Consider the following 26,884-nt stretch of genomic DNA (forward strand, 5'->3'; position numbering starts at 1 on the left):
CCCTAATAATGAGTAAGAAGGCCCAGACTGGGTCACAAGACCCTGAAATTTAAGAGGAGCAAAAGTGGGTAAAGCTAGAAGGCCCAGGCCCAGGAGAGAGAAAACCACCTATTGGGCCTACAGAAGCTAAGCCTTCCTGTGCCTCTCCCTCCCATCCAAACCCACACGGCCCCAAACTTGCTAGGTGCATCTCTAGCAATGACAGTAGTGATGACATCCATCGGTTCATTCATTCATCAAATATTTATTGAGTTTCCATGTGCCTGACACTAGGAATGAGATGATGAATGACACACAATCTTTGCCCCTAAGGGGTTTAGCTTAATGGAAAGAATAGGCAGATAAACAAATAATTACAACATGACATGATAACAGCTAGAGCTGTGGGAACATAGAAAGAGAGCAAGACTAATTCTGTCCCGGTGAGCTGGTGGGGGAAGGCTTCTCTTCCATCTGCGGTTTTCAAGATGTTCTGAACTCAGGATTTTCTGATTTAGGAAAGGGAAAGCATGCATGGATAGCTATCCAACTGGCCCTTCACACATGCTCGGGGATATAGTTACATGGCAACACTGGTGACCACAGTCGGTGTGCCCTGGGGAGCTGGTTTGAAGACCTGAGATAGAAAGGTGCATCTCTGTATAGCTGCATCCTTTCTTCACAGCAGATTTTTTTAATTCTATCTTAAGGAGCATTGTGCACTATAGTCATGCATAATTTCTTATTTTTTAAAACACTTAGTATGCTGCTATAAAAAATTAACCTTGTCACTGTGTTTCCTCCCACAGCTGAAATACAAAGAAGTTTACCAAAGAAATAAATCTAACTGCACCATTGAGCCAGATGCTGTTCATATCAAAGCAGCCAAGGACGCCTACAAAGTCAACACCAACGTAAGTTCCAGAAACTTCCCCAAGCCTGATGGGGCATTTATCAACTTTTGTGGGACACATGGCCTCCTTTCACATCTTTTCAAATGATTGAGCTCTAGTGGGTCTGGAGCAAGAGCCAGGTCCCAGGAGCACGAGTAGTGATGCTAGATGTTCCTCACAGAGAATCATGGGGAAGAACAAGGGTGGCGTCACCCCCTGCCACGGATGTTACTCCCACTCAGCCTCCGGGGTGGGTGGCTGAGAAATAGGACATTTAATTCTGAAAAGAAGATTGCATCTTGGAAGTTGCCTCAGCCTATCTCATCCTCTTCCCCTGTGCTCTCCTCCTGCCCCCAGCTCTAGAGCTTGCTTCTTCTGAAGGAGAAAACATTGAGCCATTTGGTGCTGTCAGGAGTTAACCTGGACCTTCTTCCTGCTCATATATCCCCTGCACTGACTCATTTCTTTGGGTGGGGCATCTTAAAGCCTAAACCACAGAAAAATATTGTGCATTAAGATGAGCACTGACTTCTTTAAAAATATAAAAAATTGTTGGTACAATGAAGCATTATTACCCAACTAGTGCCCACTGGTGCAAGAGGAAACATCTATTTATTAGGGCCAGCAAACCGAAAGCCTATAGAAGCTGCCAGGTAGCTTGCAGTTATCCTGAGGATGGAATGAGGATGGGTAAAGGGATAGAAGAAGAATAGATGTGGGTGGCATAAAGCAAATGCAGTAAAGCGTGTTTCACAGAGTCCAAGTTGTTGTCTGGGTATTCTTTGTTAATATACTGGCAATTCTTTTGTGTGTTTGAAAAATTTCACAATAACATGGGGAAAAAACTCATCACATAGTATACATAAAAGCATGTGCATTATATTGTGTATAAATTATGCCTCAATAAAAGAGAGAGAGAAAGAGAGAGAGAGAGAAAGGATAAGGGGAAAAAATGTGCCTGATAGTAAGGGCCTCTCCCAAGGACTCTCAGATTCAATTACATACAATTCTGTGGCTCAGATTTGGCCCAAGGTAGCCAGTTCTCCAGGCCGGATGAGCCTAGAGGGCATGCAAGCACCTCTGAAGCCAGACTGCCTGGGTTCGAGTCCCAGCGCCACCACTTGCTGGCTGTCTCACTTTGGGCGGCTTACTTCACCCTTCTAGGCAGTTCCTCGGCTGCCTATTCTGTGTAATTGTTACGAAGATTAGATGAGTTAATTTTATAATTTGTTTAATTGATTTTTATAATTTGTAAAGCACTTAGAAAAGTGGTTGGCAGAAAATAAATACCTGAAGTGTTTAATAATTTTAAAAAATGAAGCCTGAATTTAGTTATAAATTAAAAATACTTGATTCTGGAGGTAATCCGCCTGAATCGGCAGAGTGAGGAGGATTGTAGGATCATTTCACTTGGAGGCCTTTTACAATTCTAGCCATGATTTTGGGACCAAAAGATCCCAACAGATGACCTCTGAGTGACTGACTAGCTGCATAAATTGTACAGCAATTTTACCTGGGGTTCCCTCTTGCACGAAGAATCATGATTTGTGGAGTGTTAGCCTACAAGGGTCCCTCTGGGCCATGTGTGTTTGTGAATTCAGCCTACTTCATGAAGTGACTTCTTTCTCTCTTGCTGAACACAGCTGGACTACAAGAAGCAGTATGAAGCCAACAAAGCTCACTGGAGGTGGACCCCAAACCGACCGGACTTCCTCCAGGCCGCCAAGGCGTCCCTGCAGCAAAGCGACGTAAGACAGGAGAGATCTGAGAAATAAAATAATCACTCATGATAACCCCTGTCTTGGGGTTAACCCAAGCTCATTTGAAACCCAAGGAGGAGAGGAGGGTTGGGGAAGTGAAAGGCAAGCTCGGGAAGCAAAACTGGTCAGGGAGCCTGCTGTCTCCCGGCTGGGCCAGGACACGAGTGGCTCAGAGTCCTCACTGAGGCTGTGCAGAGCCAGGGGGGCGACCAGGACAGGGAGGGCAAGGTCCTGGCTGCTGGGCTGGGAAGGAGGCTCCCAGAGTGCAATGAGGGGTCAAGAAGCCCTCATTCTGGTAGCAGGTCCTCATCATCCCCTGTGAGGACTCCTTGTGGGTTTAAGCAAATGCCCAGCTTTCTCCTGAGCCTGTGACCTTCTCCCGCCTCCTCTGCCTTTCTTCCCCAACAGTTTGAATATAAGCTGGACCGAGAGTTCCTCAAGGGCTGCAAGCTTTCTGTCACGGATGATAAAAACACGGTGCTGGCCCTCAAGAACACCTTAATAGAAAGCGATGTAAGTATCCACTTCCTTCCGCGATGCCTAACCTTTTGCAGGGCCACCGCTTCCGTGACACAGTCCGTAGGGACACCCAGGGAAGGACAGAAGAGAGCTGCTTCTGTCAGGGTTTAGGTGTGGGTCCTGCAATGTGGCCTTGCCCTCCATAGACACCAGTGGTCAAACAGCAACCGTGCAAGCGCCAGTAAATCCAGGTGACAATTCTTGATTTGTGCTGTACCACCAGCACAAATAGTTCACGCCCCAGGAATTAGGACTCTGAAGGCCCCAGTGGATTCTACACTTCATCACTTGTTCTCTGCAGGACCATATTCTTCCTTTACATACAGCTTCTTCGTCTGTAAAGAAGGAATAATAATGCCTCCCAGGGTTTATGGTAGCATCAGTGACATATTTGAGAATGCTTTGAATTAAAATCTGTCTGTATAAATATTCATCATGAAATCCATTTTGATTGTTATTAAAACCACAACTTGCAAGAGATAAGGAAAAACACCCTTTGAATATTTCTCAAGATTTCCAAACATCAGATCTTTTATTGAATTTAGCGTTCCTTGCTTGTCAATGATGCTGTTCTCCCAGCTATAATCTAGTGATTTGGGGGCATAAAAATATGCAGGATGCCCAGGAGAGCTAAATAAATGCTTTTTTAATTTCACCCATACAGCTGAAATACAAAGAGAAACACGTCAAGGAACGAGGAAGCTGCCATGCTGTGCCTGACACTCCTCAGATCCTCCTGGCAAAGACTGTCAGCAATCTGGTGTCCGAGGTAACCCCCCTGCGCCCATATGCTCTGCCTTCGGTCCCGGGCTAATGCCCCGGGCACACACCTTAACAAGCTCTCTGTGGATCCCCCAGAACAAGTACAAGGACTACGTCAAGAAGCGCTTAGCCCAGGGTTCCTACACAACCCTGCCAGAGACCCGGGACACTGTCCATGTCAAGGAAGTGACCAAGCATGTCAGTGACGTAAGTGACCAGCCGCAGGACGCTTGGCAGCAGCAATGCCACCCTGCTGTAGAATCCGATGAAAGACTGCAAGCTGCCTTTTTCCTTACCCATGCTCTCCTTTCTTGGCTTCAGTCTTACCACCAATACCTATATGGAAATCTGAAACTCTCATTTAAAAAAGGATCCAATATTTATTGGCTTTCCAGCTCTGGCAACTATGACAGTTGTGAGTTTTGCTATAGGACAGGTGATCTAGCAATATAAGATGTTACTAGCCTAGTGTTAATAGCAGGAAGAAACATTGCTGATTTGGTGTGGCCTCTCCTATCATTAAACTATTAAACAATTTTAGAGAGGTAAAATCACCTCTTTGTGCCTCAGTAATCTCTGCCCACTCTATCCTTACCAATAATGCTGTAGTAATCCTGGTATTTAATATTATATTTTATGAGTCCCATATAGTTCCATATAATTTTAAAAGGTAGTAATGGTAAGAATTTAATTTGCTTATACTCAGTTCTCCAAAGATTGTGGGGTGGTTCTAGTGTTGGGTTCCAGCACAGAAATGACAAGGAAGAACTTAGAATATAGGTCAGAGATCTATATCCCAGACTCATGCCAAAATGGGAAGCCATGGACGTCTTCAAGTAAACTAATTCTGTTTCCAGCTTCCTCTGCTCACATAAATAATTCTGGCTCTGTTTAGACAAATTACAAAAAGAAGTTTGTCAAGGAGAAAGGAAAATCCAACTACTCCATTATGCTGGAGCCACCAGAGGTGAAACATGCTATGGATGTGGCCAAGAAGCAGAGTGACGTGAGTTTTCCCCTCTCGACGTTCTCAGGGGCCCCTTTGAAGTAGTGGATCCCAAATTGGTGCACGCTTTTATTATTCCAGGGTCCGGTCACCCTAAGTTCTTTATCTGGTAGTTTAAAAAAATTTAGTGGTGGGAATTGGTTTGGTTTTAAGGAAAAATGTTGCTTGTGCTTAATGAGGATTTTTGGAAAGATAGCATATCTGTCAAGTGAGTAAATGTTTCTTCCCCAATAAAGGTCGCTTACAGAAAAGATGCCAAAGAGAACCTGCATTACACCACGGTGGCTGATCGGCCAGACATCAAGAAAGCCACGCAGGCAGCCAAACAGGCCAGTGAGGTAAGGTTGTAGTTAAAATGTCCCCGGTCCCCAATGGTCACTGCCAAGTAGTACAAGGCACCCATCACCTACTGCCCATTTTGGTTTTGTCTGATCCAGGTGGAGTACAGAGCCAAGCACCGAAAGGAGGGCAGCCACGGGTTGAGCATGCTCGGTCGCCCAGACATCGAAATGGCCAAGAAGGCAGCCAGGCTGAGCAGCCAGGTAATGCAGATGGACAGGCAGCAGCCCCACTGTGAGGGCATTTGCAAAACCTTGCAGTAAGAAGTGATTCCCAGAATGAAAGAGCAATGTTATCAATGAAAGAGATACTGGGTCTTTAGTAGCACTGCAGAGCTTTGACAAGTTATATCATGAAAAGTGTGCTGAGGACCTTCTCCAACCTATCAAGGCCTTTCTTGTTCTCCACGTTTCCATTTATGGATATTTGTCTAGGTGTCTGTGTGCTTAACTATCTTCATGTGATAAAAGCATCAGCTCATGAGGGCCTATTGGACCCTCTCCCGAGGCAATAAGAATTACACCTGAAGGTCTGTGGTAGACTTGTTAACATGCAAGAGTCATGAAACTCTAAATTCTAGAACCCAACCAGATGAAAAAAATTCAACCTATTTATATTGACACCCTGGGCTAGGGCCTAGGGATGAGCAGATGTCTTCAGACAATTTGTCCATGGATAAATAATTACAATTTGGTGTGACAAGTGTTTGATCAAGGTATGCGCCAGGTGCTGGAGGGAGAATGCCTCCTTCTGTCAGATTTCATATTACTGAGAAGAAGATGGACTCAGAAGTGTATTTCCCAAACCCAATGACCACGTTACCTAATTTCCCTTGTTGAATCAATTATCTGGAATCCCCTTAAATTATGACAGATTTTCAGACTTTAGCTCAGAGACCCCATAATCTACCACCAGATCTTTCAGAGAGCAAGTTTGGTCCCATGGGAATTTAGATCAAGAATATCTTACTTCTCTCCCAATTTAGTGATCCTACTTTCTTCTTCCTTGTCTGTTCTCTCAAGTATTTTTTTGAAGAAATACGTTTGAGATACATTTGGTGGTTGTATGTGACTGACTTTCCAACAATACCAAACACGGGATTCCAATCTTTTAGAAGATATAAACTAATAACGTCAAGTAACAAAACAAGTCGGAATTATGAAAAGACAAAAAATTCAGATGACTGGTAACAAGCAAATATGATTTTTTAAAGTTTTTGAATTTAGTGTTCCTATGCAATATTTTTATTATAAATTAATGGAATTGTATAAGCATTTGAAACCAAGATATGAGCTCACCAACAAAAAAAAACAGGAATCTCTAAGAGTAATGAAATGTAACAAGAACTTATTAATGTAAAAAAATTTAATATGTTTTTAAATGTCCAAAGTCATACCATTATCAAGTTAAAAACAAAGAAATGACTTTGATGGTGATATTTTGAACACTTCACTGTTTTTGAAAATTGAGAGGGTCCATTTCTAATGCTAAGTGAATCCTATGGATGGAGAAGGGAATCTAAGAAGATCCTTTCATGAGCTCAGCTTCCTGAGTTCCCTTCCTGTGGAAGATTTCCCTCGGGATTGACAGCTTCATGGTGTGGCCCCTGGCCCAAGAAAGTTCCAGCTTGTGTAGACTCTCCCTATTCTGACTTTGCTGTCTTGCTGCATACTCTAGGCGGAATACCTCAAAGGCCAAAGGAGAGGGCACGGCGCCGCATCTTATGACACCCCTATGATGAGGCATCTTAAGAAAATTAATGTACTCATCAGTGATGTAAGACTGAGACCAGCAAGCCAATATCTCTGTCTTTCTCTTATTCTCTCTTCTATTTCCTTGGCCTTGGTCAGGGGACTGACCAAGCTGCACTCCTTTCTGTTGATTTTGTGTTGGAACGTGTAGAATGCTGTGGAGATTTGTCGAAGGATGTAGTTTTGCACACACCCCTCTTTTCCTGCATGAAACTTTCCCTCTGGAACATACTACTTGGGATAGGAAGGTAGACTGGACGTGGAGATGGCCTCCCAATGCACATTGGGTTGCTGACACTGATCAACTTGAACGATGAAATGAAAACACACTAAGAATTTCACGCCAACCACACAAAGAAAACTTCTGCTTCTTCTGAAGTTATTTACCTTAAGACTGGTATTCAATATAGTCTTTCAGTTCAGGCCTACTATGAATCAACAAAATAAACTTTTAATAGTTTTTCTAATTCTTGGGACTGCTCTTCAGTTGTAGAAGCACCAATATACAGCTCAATTCCCTGAAAAGGAGCTGAACAATTAGATGTTAGATGTCTAAATATAACTAAATTCTAGAAAGAATAATTTAGTCAAAATCACTTTCCTACACTACATCCATAATAGGCCCAATATCTGAGCCTGCTGGGATTATAAACGCCTGCACTGCCACTTGCTGATACGTGTCACCACACACTTGCCTCTCAGCTTCCATAGTTAACAAGAAAAAAAAGCCTTCACCATTCCATAGTGCCACAATCCCATAATGCTATATGAAGTTTTACTACATTACTGTCTTGTCCAATACCGTTCTAAGAATTCCCAGAGTCCTGAATCTGATACATGTCCTTACTTTTCAAAATGCAATAGTTTTAAGATCTCCTAAAAAAGGAAGGCCAAAAATGCTAAACTCAGATGCATATTAGTAGTTGTGCCAGGTTGCATTTGCTTATGGAGAGGGGATGCATAACTTTTTTGCAATTAAAATTTGGAAATTTAAGTCAACTTGAAATGAACAGAAGAAAAATAAACTTAAGTGGAACCAATGGAATTGCTGCTCTTTAAATAAGTATGTATTCAGAAACAAGTTATTTTTCTAACAGAAAGAAGGACTTCTAGCATACTTCTAAAAGAAGCGGATTTTATTCTCACCCGCAATGGGCTTTTGCTTCTTTTCTTCCCCACTCTGACTCTGTACATCTGGTTTACTTTGCTTTTCTGCATTTCACAGGTCTTGGGAGAGTCCCTAGTCTTATGAGTTTCTATAGCCCTTAGGAAAAGTTGCCTTTTGGTCTAGACACCAGCTCACCACCTCTGACTTTCCTTAGCAGGCTTTCCATTTCTTTGTCTTCAGAGTGAATTTCTTTCAGAGAAGAGCCATTGTAGCCTTTGTCCACATTTCAGTTTCTTATTACTGTATGTTGTGTTTCCGCTCCTGCCTTTCTGTGTCTGTGTTGGAGTGCCTGCATCATGCTCGTCTGCTCTGCATGCTTATTTTTTCTCCACATTTCCACTGAGCATTTATTCAAAGTGAAGGAATCTCAGCACTGTGAATGCATTTTCTCTGATGTGGCAGATATCATTGTTTTTAGCATTTGAGTGGCCTCATTTCTTGTCTGTTCTGCTGGCTGTGTCAAGTTGTGGGGAAGTGAAGTACAGTGAGGAAGCATGAGGGGTACTGGCTTTAAACGTCTGCAGAGTGAAATGTCCCAGCCAATGGATTCTGCTGTGCTAACTTTGGATGAGTGACTCTTTCCTCTTATCAATAACAGAAACTCTAGATATCCCTGAGAGTTAAATATCGATTGTCCTTTTAATAGGCTAACACCTAGAAATAGCTCATTTTCATTCTTGCTAGAGTGAATAATTAGTGGAATTCTACTTCTGGACTTAATCCTATGGTACTATTGACAAAAGCATCAGTCTATGTTTCAATAAGAAAATGTTTCTGTCACTTTCAGTTATTCTGTTGAATTTTCCTATAAATGAATCATCTTCTTAAGATATTTTATCTAGGCATGATGACTATCCCTTCCTTTCATTCAATCAAATCACATTTATTGAGCAACTATTAGTGCCAGGTATTGTGCTTATTTTTTAGATCATGTTTATTTAGCCCTTTTTATAACTTTACTTTTTTGTATCCTAAAAGTGTGTGTGTGTATATATATATAATAGGCCTAATATCTGAGCCTGATACATATATAAAACCCATATATATATATATGGGTTTTTTTGGAAACAGAGTCTTCTTTGTCACCTAAGCTGGAGTAGAGTGGCACGATTAGAGCTCACTGCAGCCCTGAACTCCTAGACTTAAGTGACCCTTTTCCTTCTGTCTCCTGAGTAGCTGGGACTACAGACATATGCCACCACACCCAGCTATTTTGTTTTTTTGTTTGTTTTGTAGAGATGAGGTCTTGCAATGTTGCCTAGGCTGGTCTTGAACTCTTGGACTCAATTGATCCTCTTGCCTTGGCTTCCAGAGTACTGGGATTATAGGCATTGAGCCACTGTGCCTGACCTAAAAGTATATTTAATCTTACTTTTTTTATTATTCTAAAGTATGTCACTTTTTTCTTACTTCTAGTCTGAAATCATACTAAAACCATTAACTCCCAAACTCTATTTTTTTAACTCAGAAGTTGTGCCATTTTGGCCAAGTTTTAAAAATTTTAAATGATATAGCCAAAGTACTATTTTAAAATAACAATAAATTCTATTAATTTAACAGATTCCTTACTTCTCAACCTTCTTGATCATTTACAGCCCCTCTTTGAATTTCTTACGGTAGACCTAAAATGCTCCTGGATTTGCTAGTTCTAAGGGCCACAAATCAAGTACATTAGATCACTTCTCTGAATTTAGTCTGAAGCTTTTTCCACTTATTTTTGTTTTGCATTAGAAAAAAGTGATTATTTTTCATACCTCTGGATACTTTAAAAGTGAGCAAGGCCAGAACTATATCACACAGTCTTATTCTTGATAGCCTGCTGTCCTAACATAATTATCCATTATTATAATAGTGCCCCTTTTTAGCCTCAAAAATGTCCCAGTTTAGATAATAAATTATGTGATCACTTTGTGTGTAGTGCATATTCTTTGACATTTATATTTCTGCCATTCCTCGGTTCCCAAACTGATTGATGTCCAGGAATAATTTGGATGTTTGTATTTGCTGTTAGGTAAAATATCGGGAAAACTTTGACAAAGAGAAGGGCAAGACGCCAAAATACAATCCAAAAGACAGCCAGCTTTACAAAGTCATGAAAGATGCTAATAATCTTGCAAGTGAGGTATGTTTTCTAAATTGCGATAAAATATATAACGTGATATTTACCATTTTAACTATTTTAAAGTGTACGATTCAATAGCACTAATTACAGTCACAATGTCCAACTACCATCACTATTTCCAAAACTTTTTCATACAAACAGAAACTCTGTAACGGTTAAACAATAGTTCCCCATTCCCTCCTTCCCTCAACCCCTATAACCTCTAATCTACTTTTTGTCTCTATGAATTTGCCTATTTTAGAGATTTCATATAGGATGGAATCATATTTGTCCTCTCATGTCTGGCTTATTTCACTTTGCATAATATTTTCAAGGTCCATCCATGTCGCAGGGTATATCCGAACTTCATTCCTTTCTATGGCTGAGTAATATTCCATTATATGTGTATACTGCATTTTGTTTATCCATTTTTCTGTTGATGGACACTTGGGTTGTTTCCACCTTTGGCTACTGTGAATTAGCATTTGTTTCCTGATGGGATATCTAACTATGATTTCCTTAGGCTGTTTTCCATTTCCTGCTTATGTGATTTCCTTTTCACTCCTTACCATGTAGGTTAAATATAAGGCTGACCTGAAGAAACTTCACAAACCTGTGACTGACATGAAGGAATCTTTGATAATGAACCACGTCCTGAATACAAGCCAACTTGCCAGTTCTGTAAGCTCAGTCATTTGCTCTAGAAGCAGCTTGTTTCACCCATCTTGCAACTAAATTCTTTCCCTCGGCCCACACATATTTTCTTCTCTGTTATTGATATGCTAGGTTTATTACAAAGGTGTTCTCTTGTTTGAGTGTATTCTTCCAAATTACAACATTAATCTACCAATTCTCTGTTGACCATAATGCCTCTCAGAATATAAAAATACACTTTTAGAATATCTAAATTTTTTTTTTTCAATTAACCATTCCCCTTTCTCCCTCTAAGGACATAGAACTACCATCTGGAATAGTTTCTTGCACCTTTAACTTTTTACTTATAACACCTACTTTGAATATGCCACATCACCTGTTTATATCTGGCATGAATTGACATTACTGAACTTGGATCTTCATCTTTGAAAACTTTTTCTTAATCCCCAATTTAGTGTTTGCTAATTTCAGTTTGGTCTTGACAATGCTGCTGTGCAAATGTCTAATCTAGAGAGGAACAATGGGGGTGCTGAGCAGCTTTTGCACCAATGTGCCCTTTTGCCACCTCTCCCCCAGTACCAGTACAAGAAGAACTATGAGAAGAGTAAAGGCCACTACCACACAATACCCGATAACCTGGAGCAGCTGCACCTAAAAGAGGCCACCGAGCTACAGAGTATAGTAAGTTGATCAAGCACAACTTTTTCCTTGATGCACATCCATCTACCGTACAACGTAAAGAAATTTCATAGATTCTCTCCAGATAGGAGTTATAGGAGTTATACTCTTAATAGTCATTGTTGAAGAAAATGCACAAAGCTATAAGGGGCTTTGAATTTAGAAACATTTTGAACCAAATTTTTATGTTATAAATTATAACAGCATCTACATATAGTGGAGAAATATGTATGCAATATATGTAATTCAGGTTACTGACGGGGGCTGGAAGCATAAAGATTGTGTTATGAAGGAAGAGAAATCCCTCACAGTAACCCTGATGTGCCCCGTGAGTTTGTGTCCCAGGTTGGGAAACACTACCGTGGATGATACATGGAGTCAGGAGGATTTCAAGAAGAAGTGATTTCAAGAGAAGTGATATATCAGATCGGATCTACCACTGAAGGAGTCTTTGGGAATTTAAGAAGTGGCTGAATTTGTAAAATACAGTCATGCATCACATGATGTTTTGGTCAATGACAGTCTACATGTATGATGGTGGTTTCATAAGATTATGATAGGGCTGCTCTATACAGGCGTACCGTTTTTTATCTTTTATGCTTAGATATGTTTAGATACACAAACAAACACCATTATGTTACAATTGCCTGCAGTGTTCAGTACACTAACATGCTGTACAGGTTTGCAGCCTTGGAGCAAGAGGTGATGTCATATAGCCTAGGTGCGTAGTAGGCTGTACCATCTAGGTTTGTGTAAGTGCATATGTGACGTTCGCACAATGATGAAATTGCCTAACGATGCATTGTCAGAACAGATCCCAGTCGTTAAGCAACTCTTGACTGTAAATGAAGATTCCCAGAGGAAAGAACTTGCTATCGCATGACTTCCTATATCACAAATTCGGCATTATTTAGGTCCCCTGTTGGGCATTAACCAAGAGGGCTAAATTACTAGAAATGTCCTCATGTCATCTGGAAAGCAGCAAGTGCCACCAGGCTTCTATTCCAATGTCTAGTTACAACCAAGAGCACTGAGTTTGAGCGTTGCTATTAGGTGCTGCGTGAGAAAGGGCCTTTGCCTCTCTGTCTTTCCACGTCTCCTCTGGGACATGTGAATATTTACGTGGCTCCCCCCAGTCCTAATTACACGCTATGAGGTTGAGGACATTGTATTTGTAAAACAGCCTTGGAAGTCTTTTGAGAACGTCAGGTTTATAAACTAGTCAGTCAACATGTAAATTAGTTTTCATTTTTATACCAATTTATATTGGCTGCATTAACTATGTGACCAGTTATGACCCAGAGTGAGGTGTTTACTTATAAATGAAGCTGCATGTCAAGACCCCAGGTCTCTGACAAAAGTTCTTATGAAATAAAAACCGAAGATTTTTGTCAGAAATACCGATTAATGCTATTATTAAATGCTATTTTTAATTAAATGCTATTAATAGCTTTAATGCTATTAAAGTGTTTATACCGACACGTCAACTCTTGGCCAACCTGATCTGTGGGCAGTTTTCCCCGTGCGTTTTCTCGCATCAGCATTTCTCTCAGCTGATTGTTGTCAGTGGTTCTTTTTTCTCCTTGAATTGGATGCAAATCCCAATTATGCCTTGCAGACAGTATCCCCCCCACTCCATGCCCTTCCCAAGGCAATAGCAAAAAGGTACAGGATCTGAAACACAACAGGAAACTGATTTTTTGTTTTTTTGAGACAGTCTTGCTCTGTTGCTCTGGGTAGAGTGCAGTGGTGTGAACAGAGCTCACAGCAAACTCAAACTCCTGGGCTCAAGCGATCCTCCTGCCTCAGCCTTCCGAGTAGCTGGGACTACAGCCATGTGCCACGATGCCGGCTAATTTTTCTATTTTTAGTAGAGACGGGATCTTGCTATGTTGCTCAGGCTGGTCTTGAACTCCTGAGCGCAAGCGATCCTCTCGCCTCGGCCTCCCAGAGTGCTAGGATTACAGGTGTGAGCCACTGTGCCCTGCCTGGAAACTGTTTTGAGTGGCAATGAGGTGCCACCCACTTGGACATAATGTATCAATTAATAAATCCTAGCTTGAAACTGGTCTCTGTCTAGGAATTGACCAGGGGCTCTCCTAACAAGGCTTTTTATCGCCAGGTAAAATACAAAGAAAAGTATGAAAAGGAACGAGGAAAGCCCATGCTGGACTTTGAAACACCAACATACATCACTGCCAAGGAGTCTCAGCAGATGCAGAGTGGGGTAAGTCCTACAAGAACACACCACACAACAGCGATACCATGAAGGTAATGAACACAAGCTCTGCCCACAGATATATCCAGTCTTCTGTTATCCAAAAGCGGTAGATGATGGAACTTTTTAACATGTAATCACTAAAATCTTCTCTATTTCAGAAATCACATGATTCAGTTATTTTAAAAAATGTCCTCAGTAGATATTTACCGTATATGTTTTATTTCAACAAACATTTTCATAAAATTAGAACATAGCAAAATATTCCTAACACTTAATGTAATTTGAATTTTTCTTGGATAAATGAAAAGTTCTCTCTGCACCATTGGCTTTGGGATGCTGTACTCTTAGGAGGATGCCGCGAGCCAAACAAAAGGGGATCAGTGATCAAGATGTTTATTCAAGACCCCAGAAAATCAAAAGTCAAGGGGCCACATTTCCTATTCTAGAATTGTAAGCAAAAGCATTTAAAAAACAATTTTTTTCCATCTTTAACCAAGAGTGGAGAAGAATGGAATCTTATTCCAAATCTTAGAAACTCTGTTTTCATAGGGAAACAGGCTTATTTGGAATTTGTTTGCCTCTCCTTCCAGGGGCATATCTCCAACTGTAAATGGTTTTTAATAAAAGTAGCAGTTTGTAGAGTTTTGTGGCGTCTAGAAGGCTAGGTCATTAAAACTTTAAAATTGTTTCAAACAATTGGTGAATATCTGAGTAAAGAGTCTGTGGGAATTTCTTGTACTATTTTTGCAACTTTTCTGTAAATTCAAAATTCTATTAAAATTAAAAAATTACAAAAGTAGAGTTCCAACATCTATTTCAGGCTTCTGTATGTGACAGCCTAGGCTGGGGTTTGAGCAGGGGACAGAGATGAACAAAACCATAGGATTTCTCAGTGTCTCATTATCTGCCTCATCTATTCAGTGATTTAAAAAACAAAATAGGTCATGATTATGAAAAAGGCCAACTTTGCATTCAGTGCCCTCAGGCTCTCCTTCCCCTGGGATTTTTTTTTCCCCTTGAGTCACTTACTTCTAATTCTGAAATAAAATCTTCCCTCACCTTAAGAAAGACCTGGGAAAGTTTCAGGACAGGCGACAGGGGATTCCCGTTCTTGGTGGTGCATTCATCCTCTGCTCGGCCAGCCCCCGTCGCAAAGGTAGACGGAGAAATGAGGGGCCCATCAAAGTTTCTCAGCCTCTGAGTTTCCTTGGGGCCATCTGCTCTAGACAAAGTATTTGTAGAACAATCACATATGTGTCAAATGTGTGAGCATTAGCAGAATTATGATTGAGTAAAGAGACCACAGGTAGAAAGAACTGTAATTTTCTTTTCTTCCTAGGATTGAGAGAGAAATTGTAACAAAGATTCTTTTTTAACTTGTCTTTCCTTCCTACTCACATTAGAAAGAATATAGGAAGGATTATGAAGAGTCCATTAAAGGGAGAAACCTGACCGGCCTGGAGGTCACACCAGCTTTGTTACATGTCAAATATGCAACCAAAATAGCAAGCGAGGTAGTGCCCACTTGGTCTTTTCCTTCCTTCTGGATCCAAATAATTGCACTAATGACACTCATGAACGTGTTCCTTCTGCCACTTTCAGCATCACCTAACTGGGGGTTTCAAGTTGGGTTCACGTGTTCCATGCTACCACCTAATCAATTACCCATGTTAATTCTTCTAATTTCTTAATTGAATACCCAATAAAATGTGCTTACCTTAGCATTCCATTAATTTCTAGTTCTTTAGTTGATATTTAATATTAACTCGTGAAGCTTATACCCTGCTTTTATTCATATCTTGACTTACTAAACTGTGAGCTGTTTAAAAATTGGAAGAGTTTTTTTTTATTTTCTGGTTTTTTGACTCGTCACCTAACAGGAACAATCCGGGCTTCCTCATCAGTGTTGTTGCTTTTATTTTGTGATCTAGAAAGAGTACCGGAAAGATCTAGAGGAAAGCATCCGTGGGAAGGGTCTCACCGAAATGGAAGACACACCTGACATGCTAAGAGCAAAGAATGCCACCCAAATCCTCAATGAGGTAGGCCCACAGCGACCGCCGGCACGAAATTAAAAGGGCATCTTTTCCCTCCCAGCCCAGTTACAGAAAAAACAAGACAAAAACAGAGAGGGAACAAAAAGTTTTTGATTTTTAAATTCCATATCCAAGATGCTTATTAACCATTACATAAAATATATCTCAATTTCTGATAAGTCAATAGTATAACAGTATGTTTCCATAGTGGTTATCATAACCCATTATTTACCTAATATCATTTTATTTAACCTTGACATGGTTGGCGTACTCATTTAAATAAAAATACCGCACTGGAGTGTTATGCACCTAAGTTTAATGCTAAACCAGATTTACAGTTTATACTCTAATTTTCTAAGTGGAGAATACTAATGTGTTCAAAAGGAGACCGTCTGCTGACTTCCTGACATGCGTAGAACAGACTCCCACAGTGGGCTTCTGTGGACACCACTCTGTCCTACCACGTGGAACAGCGAAGATGAGCTATTAATATCTTCTTAGCTAACAAGAGACACTGTGACAGCTGAGGTGGCATGTTATTTATGTGGATTTATAGTCGCACTGTACGTTTATTACCTAGGAGTGAAAGTTAGGTAACTTTTTTTTTTTTAACGCTACTACAGAAAGAATATAAGCGAGACCTGGAACTGGAAGTCAAAGGAAGAGGCCTGAACGCCATGGCCAATGAAACTCCAGATTTCATGAGGGCCAAGAACGCTACTGACATTGCCAGTCAGGTCAGTGTTGCTATTGCATCTCAGTCTTTCAAGACAGTCGTTGTGACTTTAAGGGCACAGTGTTGTCCCCCTGTCATCCTACTTGTCCGTCAGTGACAGTCAAATGCACACAATGGCCTTCTTGAACATCTGCCTGGTGGAATCCATTCCAATGAAAGGATGAGGGACCCTTTGCCAGGCTTGTTTCTGTCGGCCTTTCTGAGTCTCTAGCCACCAGGGGACATTCAGAGCCAAGGGCAGAAGTTGAGAACCAAAGAGCTGCTTGGAGCTGGGGCCGGCTCTGACACCCTGGCCTTGTCTCTCAGTCAATCCGCTCCTCATTCGGCGTCAAGAATTCCTTGCTTAGAATAACTTGGGAGTTCTTTCTTTCTCTCCCGTCAAGCCCTAAGTTTAAAACGTAGTTTTAGGTATCCTACTCTGTCTAATGCTGACTGATGTGGGTCTTTTGCTTACTTGTCATTCTCCCAGCTCCTGTGTAAACAATCCATGTCTCATTATCTGTTGATTGTTTCTCTCCTTACCCATACCTCACCCTGCGCCCAGCTAGAAAGTAAGTCTGCCAACAGTTAGGACTCGACTTTTGTACCTGAGTATAAAGCTATAAACATACTAGGAAGAAATGTCTGTTGAATGTCAAATGAATGAGTTCCTCTTGGAAAAAAAAAATATTGGCCACCTCTTAATCAAATCAAGCCAAGAAATGTGTGCATGTTGTAAACATTCACCCAACTATTGGGTGTCCTTTTGCAGATTAAGTATAAGCAATCAGCAGAAATGGAAAAGGCCAATTTCACTTCTGTGGTTGATACTCCTGAGATCATTCATGCCCAACAAGTCAAGAACCTTTCAAGCCAGGTAAGGACATTCACCAGATTATCCCTCATGGACCCCAATTGTGAAGAACAAAAGTCCTTCCATTAATAGGACTTACTTTCAAATCACAGTTTTTCCCAATAAAAAAGAAGGAGTTCACCTATGATGCAGGTTTGAGTAAGAGTTAGGATTTCTATGTCAGATTTAAAAGAGATTATAAACGGGAATTTTAAGGTACTGAAGAACTCTTACATGGTATAACTCGTAAGTAGTGAATCCATACTTTAACATGTAAAGTCTCATAATGTGAATCTAAAATTTGCAAATGTGGAAGAAACAAAGCAGACAGCCCACATTTGGATTACCAATCTCTAACAAGATTGAGTTGGTGTCACTAACTCTAACCACACATCGTAATCATGATTACTCCCATGATGAACACCTCTCCCATCTTCCCACGAATAGAGAGATGAAGAAAAGTGGGATGTCCGTTACACACCAGGGTAGACCCTCATTTGTGTTAATAATCTTCAGTAATGATCAAGAGTCTGCAATTTGTTTGAGTAGCCCCAAATTAAAATATTTGCCTGTCTTCTGATCAATGAGTTCCAAAGCAGTGGTTACCCAACCTGGCTGCGCTTTGTAAACACATGGGAGTGTAGATTCCCTGGTCCAACCCTGGAAATTTGAAGCTAGTAAGTCTGAGGTAGGTTCAGGAAATCTGTTTTTGTTTGTTTTTAATTTTCATCGATGATCTCTTAATAACCAATCAGGTTGGGGAATCACAGATTTAAACTCTTTATTGGCAATATATAATTGTATATCATAAAATTAGACATGAAAAATATAGTTATCACTAGAGAGCGGTTTAATTAGGAAACAAGTATATATAAATGGAAGAAATGAACCTTTTATTTGGCGGGGTAGGAATAGGGAAGAATAATTAACTTTTTAAAAACTACCAAAATTATATGGGCCCCAAACTACCATGTTGTGTTCACTGGGGGAGCCAGTGGGCCACATTCTTTGGGCAGTGAGAGGCTTGCTAGCCTATTATGACCTTCTTGTTTTGACATTGCTAATCTTCAGTATGCAGGCCTGCCCCAGGGAAGGCTTAAGTCACTTACTCTGCTGTCCTGGGGCTCTCTTTGGCTGGTTTCTCAAGGCCTAAAATATGGCCAAACAGGTTACTTCCTCCCCAGTTCAGATCGGTATTTACCTTTGAATGGTAAACATTAGTGGAAAGGTGCTGGTGTTTTCTACAAAAGTGCTTCTCGATTTCCAGTGGGGAGTCTGTATTTTATAACTTTGAAACCTCATACTTGGGGGTTCATGCAAAGAGTGTGAGCTGACTACAAATTCAGGAGACTATATGGTAGCCCCCCTTATCTGTGGGAGTGTGTTCCAAGACCTCCGGTGGATGCCTGAAACCATGAATAGTACTGAACCCTGTATATGCTATGTTTTTTCCTATACTGTACATACAGACATGCCTATGATAAAGTTTAATTTATAAATTAGGCACAGTAAGAGATTAACAGCAATAACTAATAATAAAATAGAACAATTATAAGAACAAGATACTGTAATTAAAGTTAAGTTAGGCCAGGCGCGGTGATTCATGCCTGTAATCCCAGCACTTCGGGAGACCGAGGGAGGGAGGGAGGATCGCTTGAGGCCAGGAGTTAGAGACCAGCCTGAGCAACATAGCAAGACCACATCCCTATAAAAAAAAAAAAAAAAAAATTAGCTGGGTGTTGTGGGATGGTGCCTGTAGTCCCAGCTACGCAGGAGGCTGAGGCAGGAGGATCGCTTGAGCCCAGGAGTTCCAGGCTGCAGTGAGCTATGATCTTGCCCACTGCATTGTAGCCTGGGCTACAGGGTAAAACCCCGTCTCTAAAAATTAAAAAGAAAAAAAGAGTTATGCAAAGGTGGCCTCTCTCTCTCTTTCTCTCAAAACATCTTACTGTACTGTACACACCTATTCTGGAATGTGAAACTGAAGATGGGGGAACTGCTGTACTGAGTACTTCTTAATGCCAGGAGGTTCAGATCCTTTCCTCCCCAGTACCTCGGAGTTCCCTGCGCAAGCTGATCACCTCCCAGGGACTAGCACTAGGTCTGCAAGCCAGTTGAGGCTGCTTTTGCTTAATCTTGAAAAGAGTAAAAGAAAAATAAAAGAAATGGAGGACTGATGCTATTCCTTTCCCAGGACAATGAGAACTGTTTTCCTTACTTTTGCATAGCTAAGAAGAGTCATTCAGGTGACTTTTTCCTGAACAAAAGATTTGTTCCAGTGAACTGTCCTTTCCTTCCAGAAATCTTGGCTTTCACTGGCTTCTTGTTAGAAGGACAAAATCTAGGCCAGAATCTCTCATTGGCTGAAACTGCTTCTTTGTTGTCTTTGGGAAGATTAAAATTTCCAGTGCTTATAAATGTAATTCATATATTAATATAATACAATTTCAATGGATATAGGTAGATAGAATAGTTTTATCTCTATTTCAAAAGCGATTTGGTCCCTTTCCTCGACCCTTATCCCTACATACCCAAACTTCCCTGAAAAGTGGGAGAAACCAGAGCTAAATAAATCTGGAGAGAAAAGTCAAAGGACATGATAACAAGTGATAAAAGAAAAATAGGGCTCTAAAGCACAGTGAGAGCGCTGCTGCGGAGAACAGAGGCGACTGGCTTGGTGGTGGGATTGACTGCGCAGGCGCGTGGGAGGAGGGCAGCCCCTGTGGGCACTCTGGCCAAAGGCTGGGGCGGGATGAGAAAGCCCGAGGAAAAGTGGTGGCTGGCTCAGAGCAGCCCTGGCTGGTCGGCTGGCCACAGTAGCGGCCCCCGGTCTGTCTGTTTAGTAGAGCCGCCAGTCCTGTGTTGTAGTGTGGAGGGCGCGAACAGACCACAGGAGAATTCAGTGAAGCCAAATTGAGTCTTTATTAGCTGGCCAGCGACCACCTCCGCCCGCATAAAAGCAGTACGAGAGGATGGCACCATCTCAAGTTTCTACGAGGGTTTTATACTATTTTTGAGGGAGGCTACGTGACATAGGGCAGGTGTTTAGGGAACAAAAGCGGGGAGCGAAGTCTGGGTTGCAAGATACAAGGTCACTGGACATAATTACCCTCACAGATCTCTGGCGCCCGAAGGCAGATTACAATCCTCAAAGCAAGCTGCAAGCAGGGTTACAGAAGCAGATGGCAGTTATTAGACAAAAGACTATTCTTTCAGTGTAACACTTCAACTATGTAGCTATAATTTAGCCAGCCCCTGGCGTACCGCTTATTTCATTTATTAACCCCTTATTGTAAAGCTCTCAGCTCACCACACTGTCAGGCCGGCTTCTGTAGCATCAGAGCTATGTTCTGGAAACGCCTGCTCAGTGAACATCTCTGGTCACCAGCTAAGGCTTTCTGGAGGCCGTGTCCTGTGCTCCTAACCCTCCAGCTTCCCTCCGCCTGCCTGTTGAATAGTCTGGCCGAGTGGCTCCATCCAGCTCAGCACTGAGTACTGGAGGCGTCTCCCTCCTGAGCCTCTTTGGTCGGGATCTCCCTTATGTGGACCAGCCAGCAAGGGCCACCCTCTGCCAGCTTTGCCACGACAGTGGGTCCTACTAAATGCTCGGGCTCAGTTCTGGTAAGAAAAGGTTTAATGCTCATGGACCAAGAGGGCCCTGCCTTATAACTCCCTAACCTCCTTCAACAATCAAGAAAATACAAAGGACTTTTCCTCCATTGAGCTGGAAGGGCTATTTTAGGTCCCTTTGGCCTATGCCCCTGTGGTGTTCACCTTCCTTATTTCTTGGATTCTATTCCCAGAAAAAGTACAAAGAAGATGCTGAGAAGTCCATGTCATATTATGAGATTGTTTTGGATACTCCAGAGATGCAGAGAGTCCGGGAGAACCAAAAGAACTTCAGCCTTGTAAGTTTTTATTGACTCCAAGACAGAGCCCACTGGTACCTAGGCAGGCCGAGGACGATGCTGCCTCCGGGCGCACACTTGAGTACCCCACCCCTGCCACGGGGCTGTTGAGCAGCCTCCATAACTCCCGTCCATGCCTCAGGGAATGTGTGCTCCACTCTTCTCTGGGCTCACCTTATATTTCAATCTCAAATCACAGCATGAAAGACCCATCTGTTTCTTTGTTGGTGGTGTAGGGGAGAAAAGTAATCTCTTTTCCTCACCCATCGCAGCGTTCATGGCTGAGACCCCTATGACAAAAGATTAACAAAAGAAAAAAGCATACAAATTTATTTAATGTAAGTTTTACAGGACACAGGAGGCTTCAGAAATGAAGACCCATAGAAACAGGGCAAGTCTGTGTATTTTTATGGACAGTGGTGCAGAAGTATGACTGGACACAGGGGGTGTGACCTAATGGTAACAAACTGGGGGAATTTAGCAAGTCCTGTTTGTTCAGATTCTTCTTAGCATTTCTGTGTCTTTGGCTTCTTTCCTGTGGGTCTAAGAAGGACCTTTCTGGAATGAGGGCCTTATGACCTACTTTAGAGGAAGATCAGAGAATTATTTTATTATCTGCTTCAGGGAAAAACAATGAAAGAAGGTCAGAGAGACCTTCCTGCTTCTGCTATTTTCTCAAATGCCAAGGTGCCGTATTTTGGGGTAGCGTGTCCCAAACCCCTTCAGTGGCTTCCTGTTACTGAATATGAACCATCACCATCTTCCATTAGTTGTGACATCTGTCTTTTTCAAAGTGAAATCTAGGTAAGGTATACTTTTTTAAAAAAACCCTAGTTTTATATAAGTTTTTAAAAATTAGTTTATCCACAAAATTATTATCAAATGACTTCCTTTAGGCTATCAGACCATGATTGTTGTGGCTAGACTCCTTTTTTTATTAAATAATATGGGATTTTAACTTCCTTTACACAATATAGGACAATTAAAAAAAATAAAATCATGTTTAAAACTTAACAAGATGTTTACTCTTTCTTCATAGCTCCAATACCAGTGTGACCTTAAAAACAGTAAAGGAAAAATTACAGTTGTTCAAGACACGCCAGAAATACTGCGTGTTAAAGAAAATCAAAAGAATTTCAGCTCGGTATATTTACTATTTATTTTCCATTTAATGCTAACCTAATAATTCCATTCCCCTCTTTAAAAATAGACTAGCCTCACACTGATATAGACAATTAACATCTAACCTCTTCAGTTAATACTAGCAATTACATGTTAAAATTCCTCATACTTGGCTCCCAAATCATCTCTCCAGAGACCACTGGAAATAAATCTGCTAACCAAGTAACTTTTCTTTCTTTTTAAATTCTTTAATCCTGGAACATGCGGTAACATGTGTTGTCTTACTCCAAGAAGATGGATTTCTTTTTGACATTTTGATTTCTTTTGTTATCCCCCAAATAACTGACTGACTTTGCATTTCCTCAATGGATTTTGTGTTTCATATGGGAGGGTTTTGTTGTTGTTGTTGTTAGTCAACATTTTCTGGTTTTTCTCATCCTGTATTAATATGGTGCAATAATCTTCAAAGAAATCTCAAGATCTGGAAAGTGAGTCATGTTGTATTACCAGACATGGTTTGAGTCTCTGATACCGATGTGGGGGACGTCAGGCGCGCTACGCAAGCACTCGCCTGGGAACACTGTCTAGTGCCTTTTGTTTTCATAGAAGCCATATTCCCTAGCCTCTCTCCAGGGATTGCTGGCTTTTCCTTTCTTCTGTGTAACACTGTCCTGCTTCTGGATGCCCAGGTTTTATATAAAGAGGATGTCTCACCAGGAACGGCGATCGGAAAGACACCTGAGATGATGCGAGTGAAGCAAACGCAAGACCACATTAGTGCTGTAAGGACTTGGGGGACTCACTTTCAATGCTTTCTGCCTCCCTTTCATAGTTTACAATGACCTCTGAGTTGCATTCCAAACCTCTGTCACCAGAAACAGCTTACACTGCTGAAATAGGTGCCTGTGTACCACCACCACCTGGCGTGTGCCAGTGGTTACAGTCATCTATTCAGTACAGTGTCTGTCATGGCGGCTTTCATGAGGAAGTGGTTAGATATGAAAAATGGAGAGGCTTGAGAGAAACTAGAACATGTGAGTCAAAGAATCAACCTCCTTGGATCCACGTTTGTGAATCTGTTCTAGTCAATTGAACTATTGGACATAAAAACTTGGGCTGTATAGGAAAAATAAGGGACTGCAGTCTAAGTAAGGGCCCTCACCCCTGCCCCCAAAGAGACAAGAGAGAAACTAAGTGTCCCTGTCCTGGGAATGGTTCTCCTCTGACCCTGTATCAGAATGTGGCCCCATTCACACTAAGTGTGGAGCTGTGTTATTTCAACAGTCATTTTAAAAATTGTGGGGCTACTAATCAAATGCACGTACATGCTGGGAATAATAACTGTCCAGCACGTAATAATACCTTTCTCCCCATTTTTATATCTGCAGGTGAAGTATAAGGAAGCAATTGGACAAGGAACTCCAATCCCTGACCTGCCCGAAGTGAAACGCGTCAAGGAGACCCAGAAGCACATTAGCTCGGTAGTGGCCCATACTCTCAGCATGCATTTGTGTGGCTGGCCACCTTCCAACTGCTACCCTACCTCTCGCTCATGCTTCTTCCTCTACCAAGAGCTTCCCATGCCTTGGGATGTTGTCAATCCTCCCTCAGTCCTGAGTGGTGGCACTGCAGGTTGCAAAAGTGGATAAGAAACCTCTGTCTTCACTTAAGGAGCAGAAGGGACTTGGCTTCTAAATGGATCATCATGCCGTTACTTTCCAAAGTAAAATATTCTGACAGTAGTAATAAGGTTATTGGGATGATCCCAAGGAGCATATGCATAATAAACATAAAAGTAATATAAAGTAATTTTGTTTTATATATACAAATGAATGATAGAATTCCCCAATGTCCAGGAAGACCCTAGTTTATGCAACTGTCTCCCCTCACTTTCAAGGTTTCTTGCCCTGTATTCTAAGCTCTCTCCCTCTTGTAAAGGTAGTACATGTTTAAGGTATGGGCTGTCATCTATCTACAGTGGAATATTATACATTAAGCCTGTTCTCTAACAGGAATTTCAGGTTCCTGTGCACAGTGGTGGGGGCAGGGTGCTCCCCACACCTGAAATTTCAGATTAGCACAGGCTTCTCCTGGGAGCCCTGCCTCTGCACTGCACCCCCTTTCCCAGTCATAAGCAGGCTCTAAGCAGTTGCTGGCTAATTGCAAGATACTATGTGAAGTTTGGGAAATAGTTTATGGCCAATAAAAGGTGAGGACCTTAGTGTTAGAGATTCTCCTGGTTGGCGGAGGACTGACTCTTACTTGATTTCCATTAAAAGATACTTGGTATTTCTCTTGCAGGTTGCTCATGTTATTTAGATCTCATTCCCTTTTCACTCCCTGTTCATACTCTGGCTTCCTTGTGGTGCAAACTTCATTTAGAGTTTTGTGTTCAGTAATCCAAGAAATCTAGCCCACGGCTCCTTTGTTGCTTTGAATTGTAACTTCTTGTTTTTCGCTAATTTTGTTTTGTCCTGTTGTCCACGATCAGTTCTGCTTCCTTGCTGGATAAAGGATAAAGAAATGCCACTTAGTTTACCAAAATGGTAGATTGTGAAAGATTACTAAAAGTTTTGTAGCAAACCAAAGCTATTACTTCTAGCTTGTCACTGATTTTAGGAATTAATTTGTGACACAAACCCCTAGATTTTCTGCATTGCTCCCCATGCTATGTGCTAATACACCATAGATACACCACATCCCAGTTGCTACCCTAGCTCTCTCTCGTGCTTCTTCCTCCTACCAAGAGGAATTAAAAAGAATTCATTCATTCCTGTAGGCTGAAAGTTCTTTACATTGAGAGGGAAGGAGGCAAGAGGCACAGAAAGTGGAGGTTCCTTACTCTTCTCATTAAAATGTATAGTCCTTCAATACTACCCCTAAAAAAAATGGATTTCTCCCCATTCAAAAACACTAGTTTATTTAATCCAGCAATCATCAGTAAAAATTTCAGGGAAAGATGCTCTTCCTGAAAAATAAACTGATGAAGTCTCCTTATATCAAGGGTACCTACAAACAAGGAGCCAGCTAGGAATGTTCATTAGAAAATACAAAATAAACAGAAAATTCTCCACAACTCTGAAATAATAGCATATCATCTGATGAGAAAATTTTAAGCCAAGCAAGATTAAGTACAAATCTACAGGCCTCCTAGGCACTAATACTAGATGCAACAAAAAGGTTAGAGTTTTCTCACTGTTAAATTTATTATCACTGTATAATGCATTTGAGGAATGCACTAAATGTTATTTATAGAAAATGCATAATTGAATACTGAGTTTCCAAAGTATTAAAATTACAACTTTTGAAGAGAACATAAATATTTATGGAATTTCTTTTCCTTATTCCCTGAGCATTACCTTTGAAAGCTAGATTGTATTTATGAGTTTCCAACAGATAGCCCACATGTAGCTGCAATCTAAGGGATTTGTGGTCATTTTACCTTTTTGGATATTTTAATTATTTTCCACAGGTTATGTACAAAGAAAACTTGGGAACAGGCATTCCAACCACTGTCACTCCAGAGATTGAGAGAGTCAAACGCAATCAAGAGAACTTTAGCTCGGTATTTACAAATATATCAAATAACAAACTATTTTTCATAAAAAATTTACCATAATAACCCATCATCCTTTTTTTAAAAGTAACATCTTAACAACAATTCCGTGTGTGTCTCTGTGTGTGTGTGTGTGTGTGTGTGTGTGTGTATTATTACCTGACCAAAACTATCTCAATTTAATACAAAATGACTCACATTTCCGATCATACTTTAACATTTTCAGTGCCTGACTAGTGTGAGCACTTAGATCTGAAATACTGTAAGTAAAATTAACACAAGATTCCTCATCATTATACTCATATCTTATAACTTAGTGATTTCCCTTGTACTTTTTCACTCCCATAATTAGCTTTATAGAGTTCATCCTTAAAATTGTGAAGTAAAAAAGTAAAAACATTTTCCTTACTAAATATTACGTACTAAAAACCTTCCTCCTCACACACAACCCCTGCCCCAGTTCGCTCCTTTAATCTTTGTGCTCGTTTTGAATGTCTTCTGGGTACTTTCTTCTATCTCGCAGGTTTTGTACAAAGAAAATTTGGGGAAAGGAACCCCAACACCTATCACTCCTGAGATGGAGCGAGTCAAACGCAATCAAGAGAACTTTAGCTCGGTATTTCTTAGGGGGCAAAAAAGAAAAAAAAATCCCTTAAGTCTTATTCACAATAATAACACATTACAAATGTAAAATTACTAAATTCATGTAATGAAAATGATGATACCAAATATTACCCCATTTTCAACCCAAATCTAACTTAGTATTTACTTTAGTTCTGGTGTGAAATTTTAACTGTGTTTTCTCTAAAACATAGATATTTATCACTTTCCTTAAAAACCTATAATGGTGTTTCCTTCCTCCA

General features: G+C 40.9%; 1 protein-coding gene across 1 annotated transcript in view; it reads left to right on the forward strand.

The window, feature by feature from the left end:
- Window positions 1-26,884, forward strand: part of NEB (nebulin) — a 207,647-nt gene that overhangs the window by 159,789 nt on the left and 20,974 nt on the right. The window contains 22 exon segments of the mRNA XM_012659396.1: window positions 789-893; window positions 2,516-2,620; window positions 3,041-3,145; window positions 3,816-3,920; window positions 4,010-4,120; window positions 4,809-4,919; window positions 5,156-5,257; window positions 5,357-5,461; window positions 10,189-10,299; window positions 10,855-10,959; window positions 11,509-11,613; window positions 13,733-13,837; window positions 15,235-15,345; window positions 15,763-15,873; window positions 16,491-16,604; window positions 17,355-17,459; window positions 21,239-21,343; window positions 22,383-22,487; window positions 23,155-23,247; window positions 23,854-23,946; window positions 25,938-26,030; window positions 26,545-26,637. Of these exon segments, the coding sequence (XP_012514850.1) occupies window positions 789-893; window positions 2,516-2,620; window positions 3,041-3,145; window positions 3,816-3,920; window positions 4,010-4,120; window positions 4,809-4,919; window positions 5,156-5,257; window positions 5,357-5,461; window positions 10,189-10,299; window positions 10,855-10,959; window positions 11,509-11,613; window positions 13,733-13,837; window positions 15,235-15,345; window positions 15,763-15,873; window positions 16,491-16,604; window positions 17,355-17,459; window positions 21,239-21,343; window positions 22,383-22,487; window positions 23,155-23,247; window positions 23,854-23,946; window positions 25,938-26,030; window positions 26,545-26,637 (2,298 nt within the window).

This window comes from Propithecus coquereli, unplaced genomic scaffold (genome assembly GCF_000956105.1).
Source record: "Propithecus coquereli isolate 6110/MARCELLA unplaced genomic scaffold, Pcoq_1.0 Scaffold118, whole genome shotgun sequence".
Classification (NCBI taxonomy): Eukaryota; Metazoa; Chordata; class Mammalia; order Primates; family Indriidae; genus Propithecus; species Propithecus coquereli.